We start from the raw sequence: 19235 nt of genomic DNA on the forward strand, positions 1-19235 counted from the left end.
AGTGTCTGGGAACTAAATTAAATCAAACACAACTGAGAACAAACATTAACTTCATAGAACAGTGAAAACACTAGAGCCCTCACACACTAGAGCCCTCACACACTAGAGCCCTCACACACTAACCCCTTCAGAGAGGACAGAGGATACAACACAGTCCGCCTTAGAGAGAGAGAGAGAGAGAGAGAGAGAGAGAGAGAGAGAGAGAGAGAGAGAGAGAGAGAGAGAGAGAGAGAGAGAGAGAGAGAGAGAGAGAGAGAGAGAGAGAGAGAGAGAGAGAGAGAGAGAGAGAGAGAGAGAGAGAGAGAGAGAGAGAGAGAGAGATGTCTAGAGAGAGAGAGAGAGAGAGAGAGAGAGAGAGAGAGAGAGAGAGAGCTGGAGTAGGCAATTGCTGAGTCAATCAGAGTTTCACCTCCAATGTCTAGTGATGATGAAGCAGGAGGATAGGATGGTGGTGACACAGCAAACAGGGCAGCTGCACATACTGGCACCAAGTCTGTGTGTGTCCATGTCTCTGAATCAATGTGATTCTGATTAGTTCATAGGATATCAGTGAATTTATGATTGTGGATGTGTTTAATTTATGATTGTGTGTGTGTTGTGCATATGTGTGGGTGCACACTGCATGACCACTACACTAAAAAAAAAGTGATCACCTACTCTATTAAATCTACCCCCAGCTCATCACATAGAATATGAATCACTGTGGATCCTTTGAACGTGAACTAAACTGGTGTTAGGACCCAGGGAGTGCCTGACCGTGGACCTGCCTACCCCCTACAATAAATATAGCTTGCTATTAGGAGAGAGTCAGATGGCCAGAGCTGACCGACATGACAACCCCCCCACATGCCATAGCCTGAAGGAGAGACAGTTTCCCTATGAAGAGTGTGTGTTGCAGTGAGAGAGCAAGTACGTAGACGGTTTTAGTGAGTGTATGTATGTTTGTGGAATTGATGAATGTCACTGGAAGTGTGATTGGATGTGTTTATATTGTCATTGGGGGGGTGCACGAGAAAAGTGTGAATCTACTTGTGTGTAGGCTACTGTTATTTATTTGTGTGTGTAGTGTGAGAATGTCACTGTGAAGTGTGATTGGATGTGTTTATATTGTCATTGGGGGGGTGCACGAGAAAAGTGTGAATCTACTTGTGTGTAGGCTACTGTTATTTATTTGTGTGTGTAGTGTGAGAATGTCACTGAAGTGTTTGTGACAAAGATACACGTCAAAAGTGCATGTATGTACGTGAAATAGGAGAAAGGAAAGTTGACATTGGTGCGAGTGAGTGTGTGAGCGCAGCGCAGGCTTAGTTAGCAAAGGTCGACGTGTCACCAGGGTCAAAGGTCATCCGTCGAAGATGCTCCAGCCGCAGCTCCAGCTGTGCAAGGTCACCAACGCGCTGTTCATCAGCAACGCGCGCTCGGCCTGCGCTGACGACCTCATCCAGCAGGAGGCAGTGACGCTGTGCATCAACGTGTCCAAGCAGCAGCCCTTCCCCGAGTCGTCACGCATCGCTGCGCTGCGTGTGCCCGTCTACGACGACCCCACTGAGGACCTGTACCGCTACTTCGATAGCTGTGCAGACGCTATCCGGGACGAGGCATCCAAGGGAGGCCACACCGTCGTCTATTGCAAGAACGGCCGCAGCCGCTCGGCCACCATCTGCGTGGCGTACCTCATGAAGTACCGCAAGCTCTCATTGGCTGAGGCGTTTACGGTAGGTGACAAAAAGAGGGAGGGAGGAGTGGATGGGAGTGATGGGTTAAAGATGGCTTTTGGTCTAATTGTCATTTGAATGTAATTGTGCTTCTTTACAGGGCTAGATGGTTACTATGGTTACTAGCTACTGTCAATTCACAAAGTGAATCCTCAAAATACTCAATAACTGGGACTTTTCCATTGACCTCCTGAATAGACTGAATTTAAATTGAATTCACCCAAACTCAGCCTCTAATGCAAAGTAGAATAATCAACTGATTATCTGTCTATCTTTGTTTTTCTGGTTGTAAAAGTATGAAAAAAGCATCTCGCACTCAAAGGCCTCAGCATTCTTCAGCTCGCCTGGCACCTAGCTGAACTTTGCTAGGCGAACCGCGAAGTGTGCTGGCATGCCCCCCTAAAAGACTTTCACATGAACAACGAGAAAAAAAGGGTCAATGGTACTGTTTGTCCATTTTGAGATGCCGTAGCCAGCATACGCTTCCTCAAAATAGTCAGAATTCATATACATACATTTTTAAAAAAAATTGCTGAGGAGATCTTAGTTGCGCAATTTTAAATGTTTGGTGCAATATTTGTCAATGAAAAATGTGCATGAAAATGAGTCGTCTCTCATTGAATGACAACAAATACTTTATTGAAGAATCCCTACTGTTGACCAATCACAGATGAAAGGGCATAGACTTCGGCTACACACTTTGGCTTGCCCAGAGAAAAAATGTGTGCCCAAACAGCTGAAAAAGTCCAAAACGAACAATATACACTACCAGTCAAAAGTTTGGACACACCTACTCATTCCAAGTTATTTTCTTTATTTGTACTATTTCCTAAATTGTAAAATAATAGTGAAGACATCAACTCTATAAAATAACACATATGGAATCATGTAGTAGTTGATGACAGCTTTGCACACTCTTGGCATTCTCTCAACCAGCTTCATGAGGTAGTCACCTGGAATGCATTTCAATTAACAGGTGTGCCTTGTTAAAAGTTAATTTGTGGAATTTCTTTCCTTAATGCGTTTGAGCACATCAGTTGTGTTATGACAAGGTAGGGGTAGTATACAGAATATAGCCTTATTTGGTAAAAGACCAAGTCCATATTATGGCAAGAACAGCTCAAATAATGTCTTGCATTACCCATCTCATATGTATATACTGTATCCTATACAGTAGGTATATTATTCTACGACATTGCTCGTCCATATATTTGTATATTCTTAATTCCATTCCTTCACTAGATTTGTGTGTATTGGGTATATGTTGTGTAATTATTAGATATTACTTGTTAGACATTACTGCACTGTCGAAGCTAGAAGCACAAGCATTTCGCCAAACCGGCAATAACATCTGCTAAACACGTATGTGACCAATACAATTTGATTTGATTTGATTACAGACAGGGTTGGGGAGTAACAGATTACATCTAAAATATTGTAATCAGATTACAGATACTTTTGAAAAACTAGATGATTACTTCAAGTATTACTTTTCAATTCAGAAAGGATGTTTGCAAAAAAAAAAATCTTTGACAGTTCTCTGTTTTCTCAATGACATTCAAATCAGCATTTTAAAAAGGCGCAAGTTTAAGTTTGTTCCACTTGAGTGAGTGAGTCTGACCACAAGCCAGAGACCACTATGATGACACACCAAATGGATTTTATGGATCGTGGGAAAAGAGTAGGAACGGGTTTTTGTAGGCTACAGTCCAAGCTATGTCTTCCAATGGTGTGACTACTGTCGGCATCCAAAGATTATCCAATTTAAATATACGTTTGGAGGTAAGGATGACAAGTGAGGTCTACGGCGATACGGATATCACAAATGATTCAAATCTACATAGCGCATTGATGTGAATCACACTGCTGCCTTCTCATTTAGCTATTAGCATAAATCTAAATGTGTATTTGAACCCAATAATGGTTGAATTCAAGAAGTGTTAACTGCCTATCGATCGTTGCTTTTTAAAATCAGTGGACAGCCGGTGAAAAATGCGCTCTTGCAACGGATCCCAGTCTATGGAATAAAAGTGGGTATTTTATTGCTCAATCTAATTCCTGCTGATAAAAACAATCCATAGGCCTAATGGACACATGCTCAAACTCACACACTTTTGATAGACTTAAAGGGGCAATCTGTAGTTGCTACATCCATTTTTGGATTTATGTAGAAAATAGTAAAAATATATAGAGAAAAATATATATATTTACAGTACCGGTCAAAAAGTTTGGACACACCTACTCATTCAAAGGTTTTTCTTTATTTTTACTATTTTCTACATTGTAGAATAATAGTGAAGACATCAACACTTTGAAATAACCCATATGGAATCATGTATGTAGTAACCAACAAAGTGTTAAACAAATCAAAATATATATATTTTTATATTCTTCAAAGTAGCCACCCTTTTCTTTGACGACAGCTTTGCACACTCTTAGCATTCTCTGAACCAGCTTCACCTGGAATGCTTTTCCAACCGTCTTGAAGGAGTTCCCACATATGCTGAGCACTTGTTGGCTGCTTTTCCTTCACTCTGCAGTTCAACTCATCCCAAACCATCTCAGTTGGGTTGAGGTCGGGTGATTGTGGAGGCCAGGTCATCTGATGCAGCGCTCCATCACTCCCCTTCTTGATCAGATGGGCCTTACATAGCCTGGTGGTGATGTAATAATGAAACCGCCGACTCAAGTCTTGACTGTTGGGAATGTTTTAATCGTTGCTATGGGAACGACATCTTCAACGCACGTTCTAATGAACTCGCACACCGAATCAGCGTATTCGTCAATGTTGTTGTCTGACGCAATACGAAACATATCCCAGTCCACGTGATGGAAGCAGTCTTGGAGTGTCGAAGCAGATTGGTCGGACCAGCGTTGAACAGACCTCAGCGCGGGAGCTTCTTGTTTTAGTTTCTGTCTGTAGGCAGGGATCAACAAAATGGAGTCGTGGTCATCTTTTCCGAAAGGAGGGCGGGGCAGGGCCTTATATGCGTCGCGGAAGTTAGAATAGCAGTGATCCAAGGTTTTGCCAGCCCTGGTTGCGCAATCGATATGCTGATACAATTTAGGGAGTCTTGTTTTCAGATTAGCCTTGTTAAAATCCCCAGCTACAATGAATGCAGCCTCAGGATGTATGGATTCCAGTTTGCAAGGAGTCAAATAAAGTTTGTTCAGAGCCATCGATGAATCTGCTTGGGGGGGAATATATATACGAAGAGAATTCCTTTGGTAGATAATGCGGTCGACATTTGATTGTGAGGAATTCTAAATCAGGTGAACAGAAGGACTTGAGTTCCTGTATGCTTTTGTGACCACACCACGTCTCATTAGCCATAAGGCATACGCCCCCGCCCCTCTTCTTACCAGAAAGAGCTGGCTGCACCGACTCCGATAGCGTCTCTCCAGTGAGCCATGTTTCCGTGAAGCAAAGAACGTTACAGTCTCTGATGTCCCTCTGGAATGCTACCCTTGCTCGGATTTCATCAACCTTGTTGTCAAGAGACTGGACATTGGTAAGAAGTATACTGGGGAGTGGTGCACGATGAGCCCGTCTCCGGAGTCTGACCAGAAGACCACTACGTTTCCCTCTTTTACGAAGTCGTTTTTTTGGGCAAGGGTAGCCGGCTGGGATCCATTCCGTTGTCCTGGGCGAAAGGCAGAACACAGGATCCGCTTCGCAAAAGTCATATTCTTGGTCGTACTGATGGTGAGTTGACGCTGCTCTTATATTCAGTAGTTCTTCTCGACTGTATGTATTGAAACCTAAGATGACCTGGGGTACTAATGTAAGAAATAACACGTAAAAAAACATAAAACTGCATAGTTTCCTAGGAACGCGAAGCGAGGCAGCCATCTCTGTCGGCGCCTAGTAAGTTGTGTGCCTGCTGGTGTGTGTGTGGTAAAACATATGGCAAAAAAATGGCCAGGCCTTATTTAATTTGGTAATTTACAGCCTAATCCAGATACCTTTATACTGACGACACTGCAGAATTTAACTCACTGCTCTCTCCCAAAAACCATAGCCTTGGGAAACGTTTCAAAGAGAGAGAAAAAAACATGACTGCCCCCATTCTCCTGGAAAAAAAAGTGTCAATTTAGTTAGCATAAGGAATCAGGGATATTTGATCCCAGGCATCTATTAAAAAGGCTGGGGATGGAGGGGTAGGTAGAGAGAAGGACTGGGGCTATGGATTGCATTCGGCTACAGCGCAGATCAATGGCATTGGATGGGGAGGAGAATTCAACACTACAGATATATCTATTAAAAAGTTGTTTGAGACGTGGTCTCCTACTGTCAGGGATCTCGTCCTCCTCTTCTGAGGAGGAGTAGCGAGAAGGACCGTGTGGTAAGTGTCCATAATTTAATGAAGCAAAATGAACACGGAATAAAACCAATAAACAACAACAAACAAACGTAAGGTGACAAAACACTAAACAGGAAGTAAACACCCACCAAACCCGCAGACCATTTAGGCCACACAACGTATTACATCGAAATCACTTCGCTATTAAATGAGCCTTTCAATTATAGTCAAAACAAACATAACGCCTGGCCACTTTAATATCTCTTATCCACTGTCCTTGATTCTCACGGGGATGATTCACCCCCAAAATCTGCTAAGGAGCAAAGATGATCTTGATCCAACTCTCATAATACTTTTATATATATATATATATATATATAATATAATACTTTTCTTGCCCTCACACCAAATCTAACTGGCGAAAGTTGGCTATCTTGCTAGCTAACGCTACTACCAGACACAAACAAGAGAATACGTCTTCAATCTCCATTCTACTCATCTAGCAGAGCTAGCTAGTCTTTTTGCATGTCTTCGCTATTTTTCATTGATGTCAAATCAAATCAAATCAAATGTATTTATATAGCCCTTCGTACATCAGCTGATATCTCAAAGTGCTGTACAGAAACCCAGCCTAAAACCCCAAACAGCAAGCAATGCAGGTGTAGAAGCACGGTGGCTAGGAAAAACTCCCTAGAAAGGCCAAAACCTAGGAAGAAACCTAGAGAGGAACCAGGCTATGTGGGGTGGCCAGTCCTCTTCTGGCTGTGCCGGGTGGAGATCATAACAGAACATGGCCAAGATGTTCAAATGTTCATAAATGACCAGCATGGTCGAATAATAATGAGGCAGAACAGTTGAAACTGGAGCAGCAGCACGGCCAGGTGGACTGGGGACAGCAAGGAGTCATCATGTCAGGTAGTCCTGGGGCATGGTCCTAGGGCTCAGGTCCTCCGAGAGAAAGAAAGAAAGAGAGAAGGAGAGAATTAGAGAACGCACACTTAGATTCACACAGGACACCATATAGGACAGGAGAAGTACTCCAGATATAACAAACGGATGTCTTCACTATTATTTCACATTGTAGAAAATAGTAAAGATAAAGAAAAATCCTTGAATGAGTAGGTGTGTCCGAACTTTTGACTGGTACTGTATGCACAAACTCTTCTGAACTGTTTCAGCTGGGAAGCATGCAGAAGCCTCTAGTCTCCTGTCATCGTCTCCTGTCTTTCATCTTCAATGATCTCTTAATGAACCACAGCTGAGTAAAAGCTATATCAAGGATGCCTACCAAGACTTTGCTTGCTTGAAATACCTGCCCAGTTCTTTAATGTCATTGCACCAAGAGGAGAGGAAGTCATATTAGAGTAGTGAGATGCACCCAATGTGTTGCGTGATTCAGGTACAGTATGTGTGTACCAGGGCTGATCAGGTAACTGATTACCATTATACACTCCTTTTATTCTTCTTCTTCTACAGAAAGTGAGGACTTCACGCTCAGTGGTGGACCCCAACTCGGGATTCTGGGCCCAGCTGGAAAGATATGAGCAAGAGCTGAAAAAGAGGCGGGGGGAGGTGGACAACGCCCCAACCTAATGTCGCCCTCTAGAACCCTGCAGCTCTCCACCGTAAACCGACCGTCCTGAAACTCTTTGGGCCAGTTTCCCGGACACAGATTAAAAACCATGGTCAATGGAACATCTCCATTTTAAATTCAGGTCTAGGTTTAATGATACATGAGTTTTACATAGCATTTCTAAAGGAGATCTGTGTCTGGGAAACTAGCATTATATCTAAAGAGGTGGACCAGCCTCCGGTCTAGAGGAGCCCCCACCTCTGGAGTTGGTAGAAGTTGCCCCTATAATCGCTGGGCCAGGGTCCGATATTTTCCATCCTCCTAATGGTTAAGGTTATGATTTTGGGTTGGGTAATCTGATCCTAGATCTGTGGTAGGCTAGGGGCTACTTCTACATCGAGCTCCACCCTGTGGGACCCTGGCCCCCTCTAACCCTTAGAGAAACAAAGAGAAGTGTTACTTTTTACCCTCAAAATGACGCTCCATTAGTTCATTACAAAGCCAATGCATTACAAAGCCACATGCTTTGTAATGCATTCTAGATACATTACAAGTATGAATTTATATAACTTCTTATAAGAAGCCATATGGAGTGCAAAAATATGTCTATGTAGATGTATTATTAATATATGTGTAGCCTTTAGGGATTTAAAAAGCCTGCTGAAAGGAGCAATGCACTGCTATGAATGCTTATAGCAAGTCATATAATGGAAAAAAAGGTATTATAATGCACAAGTGGGTGATAATAGACAATGTAAGTGCCATCATAATGCATTATGTACAGTTGGTTCATAAATCAACCCAATCTCTTAAATTACATGTCACAATAATGTATATTTCCATGGGGTTGCATAGAGAGTGTTACTCTGGCTCTATAGTCATTGACAGCACTTATGTACCCTTGTACAAACACTGAAGAGGCTGTTGCAGTGCCACCTTTAACCTCTAGAGGGAAGTATTACAATGGAATAGAGTCAAAAACATGACAAACCAGATGGGATGCTTTGTGGAGATGTACTACCACAGACTTTTTGCGTAGAAATCTCTACAGCTCAGAAACGTTTCTCCTCTGCACATTAAATATTTATCTGAGCAATACTGAATCTTAACTCTGCAGGGATTTAACGAGTCTTAGCCATTAAACGTTCGTTATAGCAGCTAATGTAGAGCAGGTGCAATGACCTGTGCTCAGGTAATACAACACGTTACAATAGAGGGCTGCTATTGACTAGATAAAGCATCAAATCAAATCAAATTCTATTGGTCGCGTACACATAGACATAGTCATTGGTCACCTCCCTGACCAAGCCCCTTCTCCCCAATTGATCAGTTTGGCCGGACGGCCAGCTCTAGGAAGAGTCTTGGTGGTTCCAAACTTCTTCCATTTAAGAATGATGGAGGCCAATGTGTTCTTGGGGACTTTCAATGCTGCACATTTTTTGGTACCCTTCCAGAGATCTGTGCCTCGACACAATCCTGTCTCGGAGCTCTAAAAAAATGTCTAAAAACCTGTTTTCGCTTTGTCATTATGGGGTAATGTGTGTAGATTGCTGCTGATTTAATTTTTTTAAATCAATTTTAGAATAAGGCTGTAACATAACAAGATATGAAAAAAGTAAAGGGTTCTGAATACTTTCCGAAGACACTGTGTACATATATATATATATATATTCTGGACTCTGACATTGCTTGTTCTGATATTTCTTAATTTATTTCATTAACTTTATTTTTATTTTGTGTGTATGATTTTGTATTGTTCGGAGTACTATACTGTTGGAGCTAGAAACATAAGCATTTAGCTGCACCTGCGATAAAATCGTCACAGTATGTGTACGTGACCAATAAAGTTTGGCTTGATTTGGCTGTTGCGGTTCTTACATGGGTTCCCATCCTGGCGCCGGGGTGCCCTGATTTGTTATTGGGAGTGCGTCCCAGCACCCATTTTATGTAAACCTCTCTGCGACCATGATCAGATGTTCCCCTTCCATGTGGTAGCAAAGCTGTTAGAGCATAGAGCCAGTAACTGAAAGGTCACTGGTTCAAATCCCCAACTATGTGAAACATCTGTCGACGTATCCTTAAGGAAGGCACTTTGCACGAATTGCTTCTGAATAAGACTGTCTGCTGAATGTATACATGGAGGACATCTTGGGGTGCTTTCAGACATTTTCAACACTCTGTTCCCTTTGTCAGCGTTTGGTTAATGTTGTTCATAGGTTCATCTATGACCTGTCTTTGGTATTACATGATTTATGTTTACATGCGCTGCTTGTGTAGCCTAAAATATTTGAGACTTTACTGAAGCTATGTGTCTGACATGTTTAAGCCATAAAAGAAATCAAGACAAGAGACAAAAAAAATCTAGACCAGAGAAAAGAAATCAACCATATGATAATTGAGACTGTATATCTGTGAATATCTAAAAGAAATTGTTCTACAACTGTTTGTACAAGTGCTGGCCTTTAACTGTGATACTCTATGTGCTACAACAAGGTAGAAATAGCCGATAGAAAAAATACTTCTGTACGAACTAGGGCTGAATATTAGGCAACTACAATCCCTTTAAGAAAGTATATCACTGTAAATCTCATAGGAAAACCTTAACCCTTATCCTAACCCTAAACTTAACCCTTAACCTAACCCTAACCCTTACCCTTTACTCTAAACTTGTAACCCTAACCTTTGCAAGCAGTTGCTTATCAACAAATAGTTTTTTTTAATAGTATGACCATCTGTAGATCATCTTTATGGGACTATCCAAATAAAGTGTGATTAGAATCTCTATCCTGGTGGCCTAGTGGTTAGGATTTGGTGCTTTCACCATTGCGGCCCGGGGTCAATTCCCGGTCGGGATGAATAGCTCTGGGCTCCCGAGTGGTGCAGCGGTCTATCTCAGTGCTAGAGGCGTCACTGCAGATCCTGGTTTGATTCCAGGGCTGTATCACAACTGGCTGTGATAGGGGGTCCCATAGTGCACAATTGGCCCAGCAATGTTAGACTTTAGCTGGAGTAGGCCATCTTCTTGAATAATAATTTGTTCTTAACTGAATTGCCTAGTTAAATAAAATAAAAAAATGTGAATTATACCAAAGGCCAGTATTCTACTGTACGTTTGTTTGTAAAGATGACAAAATAATGAATCTGCCAAGTAACATTAAAGAAAAACTGTGAAACTTGAGAATGTGTTGATTTATTTCACAAAGCATGTTACATATCTATACTGTAGCCGGGTGGATAGACTCAGTAGGGAGGATGGAGGGAAGGAATTGGAAGCGTAGAGGGACTTGTCTTAGGGCTCAGGAGCTTTGTCTCACCCCTTCCGTACGCTCTCAATCCACTCATTGTAGTTGGACACCTTGGTGTAGATGCCCAGTTTTTCCTCGTCACCACAGCCCTCACCCCAGGACACGAGGCCGATGAGGAACCAGGTATCACGGTACAAGGTGACCATTGGGCCGCCACTGTCGCCCTCGCATGCGTCCTCCCGCCGTCCTAGCACACCGGCGCACAGAACATTGCCTGTCACGTTGTTGACCATCTGACGGGCACACAGCTCATGCTCCACCAGCGGCACCTCGATGAAGTTGAGGGCTGAGGTGAAGCGCTGGGAGTTCTGCTCCTCCTTGCCCCAACCCGTCACCACTGTGCGTGTGCCGTTGAGGTGGAGCACACCTTGGGCCAGAGCGCGGCTAGGGAGGCATGCCGGGAGGATAAACTCGGAGAAGGAGACAGGAGAGGCCAGGCGCAGCAGGGCGATGTCGTTGTCCACCGTGACTTTGTCATAGTTTGGGTGAGAGAAGGTCTTGATCACCGGCACCGTGACTTCGGTGCCCTCCAACTTATAGCGCTCGTAGTCACCTGTTGTTGAAATAGTAGATGAGTGAAAGTTAAATATGGATAATCAGTGATAAAGAGTTGCAGCAACATAGAATAAAGTTTTTTACAGTCTCTGATAAGACACACTCCTTTTCAATGGTTTTAAATGCCCCATTGAACACTAACCTAATCTGGCCATGTATAGGGAGAAGAAGGTGAGAAGGATTGGTCTGCATGTATAGGGAGAAGAAGGTGAGAAGGATTGGTCTGCATGTATAGGGAGAAGAAGGTGAGAAGGATTGGTCTGCATGTATAGGGAGAAGAAGGTGAGAAGGATTGGTCTGCATGTATAGGGAGAAGAAGGTGAGAAGGATTGGTCTGCATGTATAGGGAGAAGAAGGTGAGAAGGATTGGTCTGCATGTATAGGGAGAAGAAGGTGAGAAGGATTGGTCTGCAGGAGAGGATAATAATAATGATCATAATAATCAACTCACCTTGTATCGGGTTAGTAATGAAGGTATAATGTGACTTACCCAGTCTGACGCTGAAGCGAAGGCTACTGGTCAGGCAATGGGCTGCGGTGAGGACCCAGTTCTGATCAATTAAGACCCCTCCGCAGTGAAACTTCCCCTTTGCATTCAACACAAGAGCCTAAGACACACACAAACAAACACACACACAAACAACTTTTTAAAGTCGTATTACACTCCTAAATGTATGTTTGTCAGATGTTTTCAGATTTCCGCCGTAGTCTAATGTCAACATGATTCCACATCCCACGTCATTGGTTGTATAGATCCAGTTAGATGTTTCAAACCCCAACTGAATGAAAAAGAGAATATTGCCCTGCAAATCTGGAAATGTCTATCTTTTCCCTTTATGGGCTGGGAAGTAGAATCATCTTGACACTAGACTACTTTTGATGTCAGTTGTAGTGCATGGGTACTGAAACAGAATCAATGTATGGGAAGGATCACGGTATGGATGGTACCTGCCAGGGGCTCTCCCCCTTCTTGCCCATTTCTCCCCCTACCAGCCAGGGCAGTAGTCCTTGAATGGGTTTACTGTAGGAGGTCTTGGCCACCAGTATCTGCCCACAGGAGTGGGCACCTAAAGGTAGGAAAGGAATGAAGAGAGACTGTACTGTACACTAAAACACAAGCAGTCACACATTAATGTGTCAGTGGAGGCTTCTCAGAGGAGGAAGGGGAGGGACATCCTCCTGAGGGAATTTCATAAAGATTTAAAAAGTTATCATTTTTAGATAAAACTATACTAAATATAACAATTAAAAAATATATATAACTTTCAGTTTCACTTTCTTAGCTAGCAAATAGTTTAGCCTACTGAAACACCCTGCTCAAACAGAGGGGTGCTATGTTAGCTCGCTGGCTATAACAGAGGGGTGCTATGTTAGCTAGCTGGCTATAACAGAGGGGTGCTATGTTAGCTAGCTGGCTATAACAGAGGGGTGCTATGTTAGCTAGCTGGCTATAACAGAAGGGTGCTATGTTAGCTAGCTGGCTATAACAGAGGGGTGCTATGTTAGCTAGCTGGCTATAACAGAGGGGTGCTATGTTAGCTAGCTGGCTATAACAGAGGGGTGCTATGTTAGCTAGCTGGCTATAACAGAGGGGTGCTATGTTAGCTAGCTGGCTATAACAGAAGGGTGCTATGTTAGCTAGCTGGCTATAACAGAGGGGTGCTATGTTAGCTAGCTGGCTATAACAGAGGGGTGCTATGTTAGCTAGCTGGCTATAACAGAGGGGTGCTATGTTAGCTAGCTGGCTATAACAGAGGGGTGCTATGTTAGCTAGCTGGCTATAACAGAGGGGTGCTATGTTAGCTAGCTGGCTATAACTCATTATTATTTTTGTTCTTGTATTTTTCACCCCTTTTTTCTCCCCAATTGGTAGTTACAGTCTTGTCACACCGCTGCAACTCCTGCACGGACTCGGGAGAGGCGAAGGTCAAGAGCCATGTATCCTCCGAAACACAACCCCATACTGCTTCTTGACACAATGCCCATCCAACCCAGAAGCCAGCCGCACCAATGTATTGGAGGAAACACCATACACCTGGCGACCGTGTCAGCGTGCACTGTGCCCGGCCCGCCACACGAGAGCTAGTGGCGATGAGACAAGGATATCCCTGCCGGCCAAGCCCTCCCTAACCCGGATGACACTTGGGCCTATTGTGCGCCGCCCCATGGGCCTCCCGGTCGCTGCCGGCTGCGACACAGCCTGGACTCGAACCGAGAATCTCTAGTGGCACAGCTAGAGTAGATGTAGATGCCCAGTTCGTCCTCGTTACTGACTGTAGACCACTGCGCCACTACAGAAGACCCTGGCTATGACTTTTCAACACAACACTGGAACTCTTCCAACTCAAGGTAAGATTTTGGTATTAATAATAATAATAATATAATAATAATAATATATGCCATTTAGCAGACGCTTTTATCCAAAGCGACTTACAGTCATGTGTGCATACATTCTACGTATGGGTGGTCCCGGGGATTGAACCCACTACCCTGGCGTTACAAGCGCCATGCTCTACCAACTGAGCTACAGAAGGACCACAATTATTTATTACTCATTTATTGCCACCGGGCCCACTGGTGTAACTGCTGACTGACTGTACACCGTAACGTTACTGCATGAATGCAGCGGCCTAATATGGTGACAACGATGTAGGCTGTGTGTAGCGGTTTGGCTTGGAAATTTTTTTTTGGCCTGGTCACATACAGCTGATGTGTTGTGCATTGAGGTCCACAAGCAAAGGGAAGAGGTGAGAGGAGGAGAGCGCATATATGCGAGAAGGAATACAACGTGCCTGCTATGAAAGTGAACTGTGTTTACACGTGATCAGGGGTGTATTTATTCCACCAATTCTGTTGAAAAAGTTTCTTAAACGCAAGCAAATGGAACAAAACAGGGATAAACATACCTGAATTTTACCAATAGAAACTCTCGTTTGCAACTGTTGGACTAATGATTACACCCTATATCAGCTAGGTGCAGGCAAGAGTGTGCAAGGCGGTATTGAATGTCACTGTGTGCCATGTATCACTGTTACCTCAAACGTGTCTCTCGACCTGTGGGCACCTATGTTGTAAACTGTCATTCATAAGCTCGGGTGTAGCAACCATGATGGGTGAAGGGAGAACTGTAGTATCAGGTAGTAGCCTAAACCTGTCGCTGTCACATTGAACTGGGTGACTAGAGTATGAATGACAGTCATCCAATATGCTGTCATTTATTTGGGCACCGTAGACACACAAAACACAAAACATTTTGTCATTATTAACCTTTTTTTTTTTTTTTTAGCTCAAATTGAAGAGGTATCTAAGGGTTGAGGCGTTACCATACATGCTAAATTAGTATTACACTTATGGAAACACAACATCGCTGTCAGCAAAGATGGAAACACAACATCGCTGTCCCGTCCTTTCCGCCTGTCTCATTCTGCTTTCTCCACCTGCTCGAGTTTTTCATTTAAGACACACATGGATGAACATTTCCAAAACACTGTGTACACATTTTTACAACACATACTTACTTACAAGTTAGACAATCCCCTACATAAACGTTATCCCATTTGAGGAGAATTCCCTGTACCACAGAAAAGAGCCAGGCATAGCCAGGGTTGTTTCTAAACAGGGCCCCAGAGTAATTCTTACCTTCGGGGACACAGTGTCTAGAGTTTTGGTGGAGACGGTATCCCTGGACACAGCTGCAGGTACGCCTCAGGCCGTCCTTGTGGTTTTGGCACTCATGGTCACAACCACCGTTGGCTATTGCACAATTAGTGGCTGTGCTAGCTAAACACAACAGACCGTATCAAAGCCAAAACACAAAGAAGCACTGACACAAGGAACAGAACCAGAACCAGAACCAGAACCAGAGATGTAACAAGTACTCTCCCGGACAAAACACACAAATCAGAAAAGACGTTTCACATCACACACACATGTCAATGTTTGTTTCTCATATATTAGAAAACAGAAAGTCGATGACGGAAAAAAGATACACAACCAACACTCAAAAAAGTCAAGAACATCGTATCAAACACGACGGTGCCAGGAGCTCACGTTGGTCGCAGTCTTTTCCCTCAAATCCTAGATTGCAGCGGCAGGCATAGGACTGGTAGAGGTCCACACAGGTCCCATTCACACATGGGTTTGAAATGCACTGATTTCCATCTAAGATACACACCAAAGACAGATGTAACCCTGAACAATAAGAAGGGCAAACAATATGGCAACATTTTCTCTCCATCAGAAGCTTTTGTACGTTGTGTCTGAGAGGTACAGTACATTGACACAGGGAGACCGACAGTGAAGCTGTTTTGGTAGAAAAGATTTGCTTGTAGTTTAAACATCGTGTAGATATCTGTTTGTTCATTCAACTGATTCCCGAATATACATGTTTGCCAATGTCCTTACAAAGTGTACAACATAAATAATATACAATGCAAGGCAGTTAGAAGGATATATGAGTCTATTCGGAAACAAAAGACTTCACTGACCTGTATAAACCGTCCAGAATTCCAGCTGAAAAGTAGTAGAAAACTGTCAATGTCTATTATTCCTCCAACAGAGTTGATATGCTCAATTCATACAGAAATGGTATACTCAAAAAAGTAAACTTTAATTGAATTCAAAACAGCTTACCGTGGCTTCCCTGGCTATGAAAATCTCCCTTGCCTCCTCAAACTCACATCTCTCCTCCAGGCATTCCCGCTCCATCGATGGAGGCTTCAGTTCCTCCAGGAAGGTGTTGGCCCTTTTGGAGCGCAGAAGCATGTGGGCCTCGGGACCGCTGGAAAACACTGACCAACAAAACCAGTTCATTTGGCATTAAGAGGAGGAAAACTGGTTAGAACAAGGAGGGACTACCATGTACCAGCGGTGTAAAGTACTTAAGTAAAAAATACTTTAAAGCACTACTTAAGTAGATTTTTTGGGGGGTATCTGTACTATACTTTACTATTTAAATTACTTTTAGACTACTTTTACTTCACTACATTCCTAATGAAAATAATGTACTTTTTACTCCATACATTTACCCTTACACCCAAAAGTACTTGTTCCATTTTAACAGGAAAATGGTCCAATTTATCCACTTAAAAAGAAAACATCCCTGGTCATCCCTACTGCCTCTGATCTGATGGACTCACTAAACACAAATGCTTCATTTGTAAAATAATGTCTGAGTGTTGGAGTGTGCCCCTGGCTATCAGTAAAAAAAGAAAATGTGCCTTCTGGTTTGCATACCATAAGGAATTTGAAATTATTCATAGTTTTACTTTTGATACTTTATATTTTATATATATTTGAGCAATTCCCTTTACTTTTAATACTTAAGTATATTTAAAACCAAATACTTTTAGACTTTTACTCAAGTAGTATTTCAATGAGTGACTTTCACTTTTACTTGAGTCATTTTCTATGAAGGTTTCTTTACTCTTACTACAGTTTGACATTTGGGTCATTTTCTATGAAGGTGTCACGCCCTGGTCTAAGTATTTTGTGTTTTTCTTCGTGTATTGGGGTCAGGCCAGGGTGTGGCATGGAGTTTTTGTATTGTGGTGTGTTTTGTCTTGGGGTTTTGGTGTGTATGTATTGGGATTGTAGCTAGTGGGGTGATCTAGCAAAGTCTATGGCTGTCTGGAGTGGTTCTCAATCAGAGGCAGGTGCTTATCGTTGTCTCTGATTGGGAACCATATTTAGGCAGCCATATTCTTTGAGTTTGTGGTGGGTGATTGTCCTTAGTGTCTTTGTTCCTGTCGCTGTATTTAGTTGACAAGTATAGGCTGTTTTCGGTTTTTCATTACGTTTTGTTGAGTTTGTGTTACGTTTGTTTTCATTAAACATGGATCGCAATCTACACGCTGCAGTTTGGTCCGACTCTCCTTCACCACACCATGAAAACTGTTACAGAAGGTTTCTTTACTCTTACTACAGTTTGACATTTGGGTACTTTTTCCCACCACTGCCATGTACTTGTCCAATATGAAACTTTTCATTTTTGCTTTGCGTTGCCATTGGCAACTTCTATTAGACCTCAATGAACTGTCTTGTAAGGTTAGAAAGTTATTCAATGTTCTTGTGCAACATGGCACACAAGCTTTCAGGAAATGTAACTCTTTAAGTACCAGAACGGCGCATTGTTGTAGTCCTGTGATATTTGGAATTACAACACTTTTGCTATCTACACACAACCCAATCACTGGTCTCTCCTATTGCACATGCAGTACTATTATATACTATATAGAAACATGACAAAAATACATAAACATTTTGCAGTGTTTGTCCGTACAGCTGTGACCTTACAGGCGATTGCATCATATTGGTGGTGGAAAATAAGTTTAAAAAACGTGCTACTGGGTCTTCAGATTATACATTTTTTTTACCTGATGTGCTGAGAGCTGAAGCCGACCACAAAACGAGAGCCGCAGTCACACAGAGGAAAAGCTCGCCCATGATGTCTACGGACCCTGCAGCCAATGGAAACTGTCCACAGGGAACGCATTTGTGAATGGTAGCATGGAGATGTATGTCTACGTTATTCTGATGTTCACACAGTAGCTGTACACTCAGTATTTATTAAGAAGTTCTATTGGTATAAGACCTATATCTTCATTAAACCACATTAATTATTGCTAAATAAAAATAGAGGTCCCATACCAGATAGTAAAGACCAACAAACTCAATTATCTCCACTTCAATGTTCTTCTTTAAGACACGGCGATTCAAATATTAGTGATACATAGAGAAACACAAACTGGTGTGCTAATTCCCTTTGGGTCACTTCGGTTGCATCTTCCCTCACGCAACGTTTATAAAGAAACGACTAGCGACTGTGGAATCTCCACAAACATGTCCCAAACGATAGGAGGGACACATGCCCATACAGTGGATTAGCATTGACTCATGACCTTGCCATCAACTAATAAAAACATATCATTGATCAAACCAGACAATTTTCCGATGAAAAAGAGAAATGCCAAAACAAAGCATTCATTAAAATGTATATTTTTTACTCACATCTTCAGAAACAAGGCCGGGACAGGACTGACGGGATGTGCTGTTTAAACTGTGTTAATGACTAACTACAGATGTTTACTGTGAGTCCACAGTCTGTGTTACTAATGTCTAGCTCAGTCAGTGTTCCCTAACACAATACTCACCTCCCATTCTAGCAAGCAAAATAGTACAAGCAAGCATGCTCCCTGCTCATAATAGTTTATGTATGTAGTTATAGATGTTTATGAGCAGCTATTAGCAACTCTGTTGTTGATAGTGCATTATGCATAGCTCATAAGGCATTGTGAATGTGCTTATAATGCATAATGGAGAAGGAATTCATATGAAGGGTTACCAATACTTTCTAAAAATTCTGTTAAGTTGGGTCAAAAGTGGATAACAATGCTATACGGACAAACTCAAATCATCCCTGTCCATGAAAGGCATGAAGATATGAATGATTGTCACGACTTCCGCCCAAGTCGGTCCCTCTCTTTGTTCGGGCGGTGTTCGGCAGTCGACGTCACCGACCTTCTAGCCATCACTGATCCATGTTTCATTTTCCATTTGTTTTGTCTTGTCTTCCTTCACACCTGGTTCCAATCCCATCAATCCCATGTTGTGTATTTAACCCTCTGATTCCCCTCATGTTCTTGTCGGAGATTGTTTGATTGTATGTGATGTGCATGTATTTTGTTATTTTGTACATTTCGTTTTTTTGGGGAGTTTTATCAACATTTATTAAACACAACTCCGTTTTTACCAAGTTCGTTCTCCTGCGCCTGACTTCCCTGCC

The 19235-nt window shown here is 42.5% G+C and overlaps 2 protein-coding genes across 3 annotated transcripts; one reads left to right on the top strand and one right to left on the bottom strand.

The window, feature by feature from the left end:
• Positions 1-439: 439 nt before the first annotated feature.
• dusp28 (dual specificity phosphatase 28) lies at positions 440-10643 on the top strand. Its single transcript, XM_035799308.2, has 2 exons — positions 440-1715; positions 7496-10643. The coding sequence occupies exons 1-2, from the start codon at positions 1356-1358 to the stop codon at positions 7610-7612; spliced, it is 477 nt and encodes a 158-aa protein (XP_035655201.1). The 5' UTR covers positions 440-1355; the 3' UTR covers positions 7613-10643.
• A 120-nt stretch (positions 10644-10763) lies between these two features.
• On the bottom strand, positions 10764-18591 carry proca (protein C (inactivator of coagulation factors Va and VIIIa), a). 2 transcript variants are annotated; one of them, XM_035800636.2, is made up of 9 exons: positions 18461-18591; positions 17827-17926; positions 16085-16242; positions 15940-15964; positions 15503-15613; positions 15092-15232; positions 12401-12519; positions 11943-12060; positions 10764-11450 (listed from the first exon to the last, which is right to left on the bottom strand). In XM_035800636.2, exons 2-9 carry the CDS (start codon positions 17894-17896, stop codon positions 10903-10905), a joined length of 1290 nt encoding a protein of 429 aa, XP_035656529.1. In that variant the 5' UTR covers positions 17897-17926; positions 18461-18591; the 3' UTR covers positions 10764-10902. The 2 variants fall into 2 exon arrangements, with proteins under 2 accessions (XP_035656529.1, XP_052333266.1); XM_052477306.1 differs by lacking the exon at positions 18461-18591 and adding an exon at positions 18101-18269.
• Between the last annotated feature and the right edge of the window lie 644 nt (positions 18592-19235).

The sequence above is a fragment of the Oncorhynchus keta genome, chromosome 23 (genome assembly GCF_023373465.1).
Source record: "Oncorhynchus keta strain PuntledgeMale-10-30-2019 chromosome 23, Oket_V2, whole genome shotgun sequence".
NCBI classification, from domain to species: domain Eukaryota; kingdom Metazoa; phylum Chordata; class Actinopteri; order Salmoniformes; family Salmonidae; genus Oncorhynchus; species Oncorhynchus keta.

What these genes read in the sequence shown, in the direction of transcription:
- dusp28 (XM_035799308.2), top strand. Translation starts at nt 1,356, where the DNA reads ATGCTCCAGCCGCAGCTCCAGCTGTGCAAGGTCACCAACGCGCTGTTC. An exon ending in CATTGGCTGAGGCGTTTACG is followed by an intron (nt 1,716 to 7,495) that starts GTAGGTGACAAA and finishes CTTCTTCTACAG; the next exon opens with AAAGTGAGGACTTCACGCTC.
- proca (XM_035800636.2), bottom strand. Translation starts at nt 17,896, where the DNA reads ATGGGCGAGCTTTTCCTCTGTGTGACTGCGGCTCTCGTTTTGTGGTCG. An exon ending in ATTCTGGACGGTTTATACAG is followed by an intron (nt 15,614 to 15,939) that starts GTCAGTGAAGTC and finishes TGTGTATCTTAG; the next exon opens with ATGGAAATCAGTGCATTTCA. An exon ending in AGGGGGAGAGCCCCTGGCAG is followed by an intron (nt 12,061 to 12,400) that starts GTACCATCCATA and finishes TGTGTGTCTTAG; the next exon opens with GCTCTTGTGTTGAATGCAAA.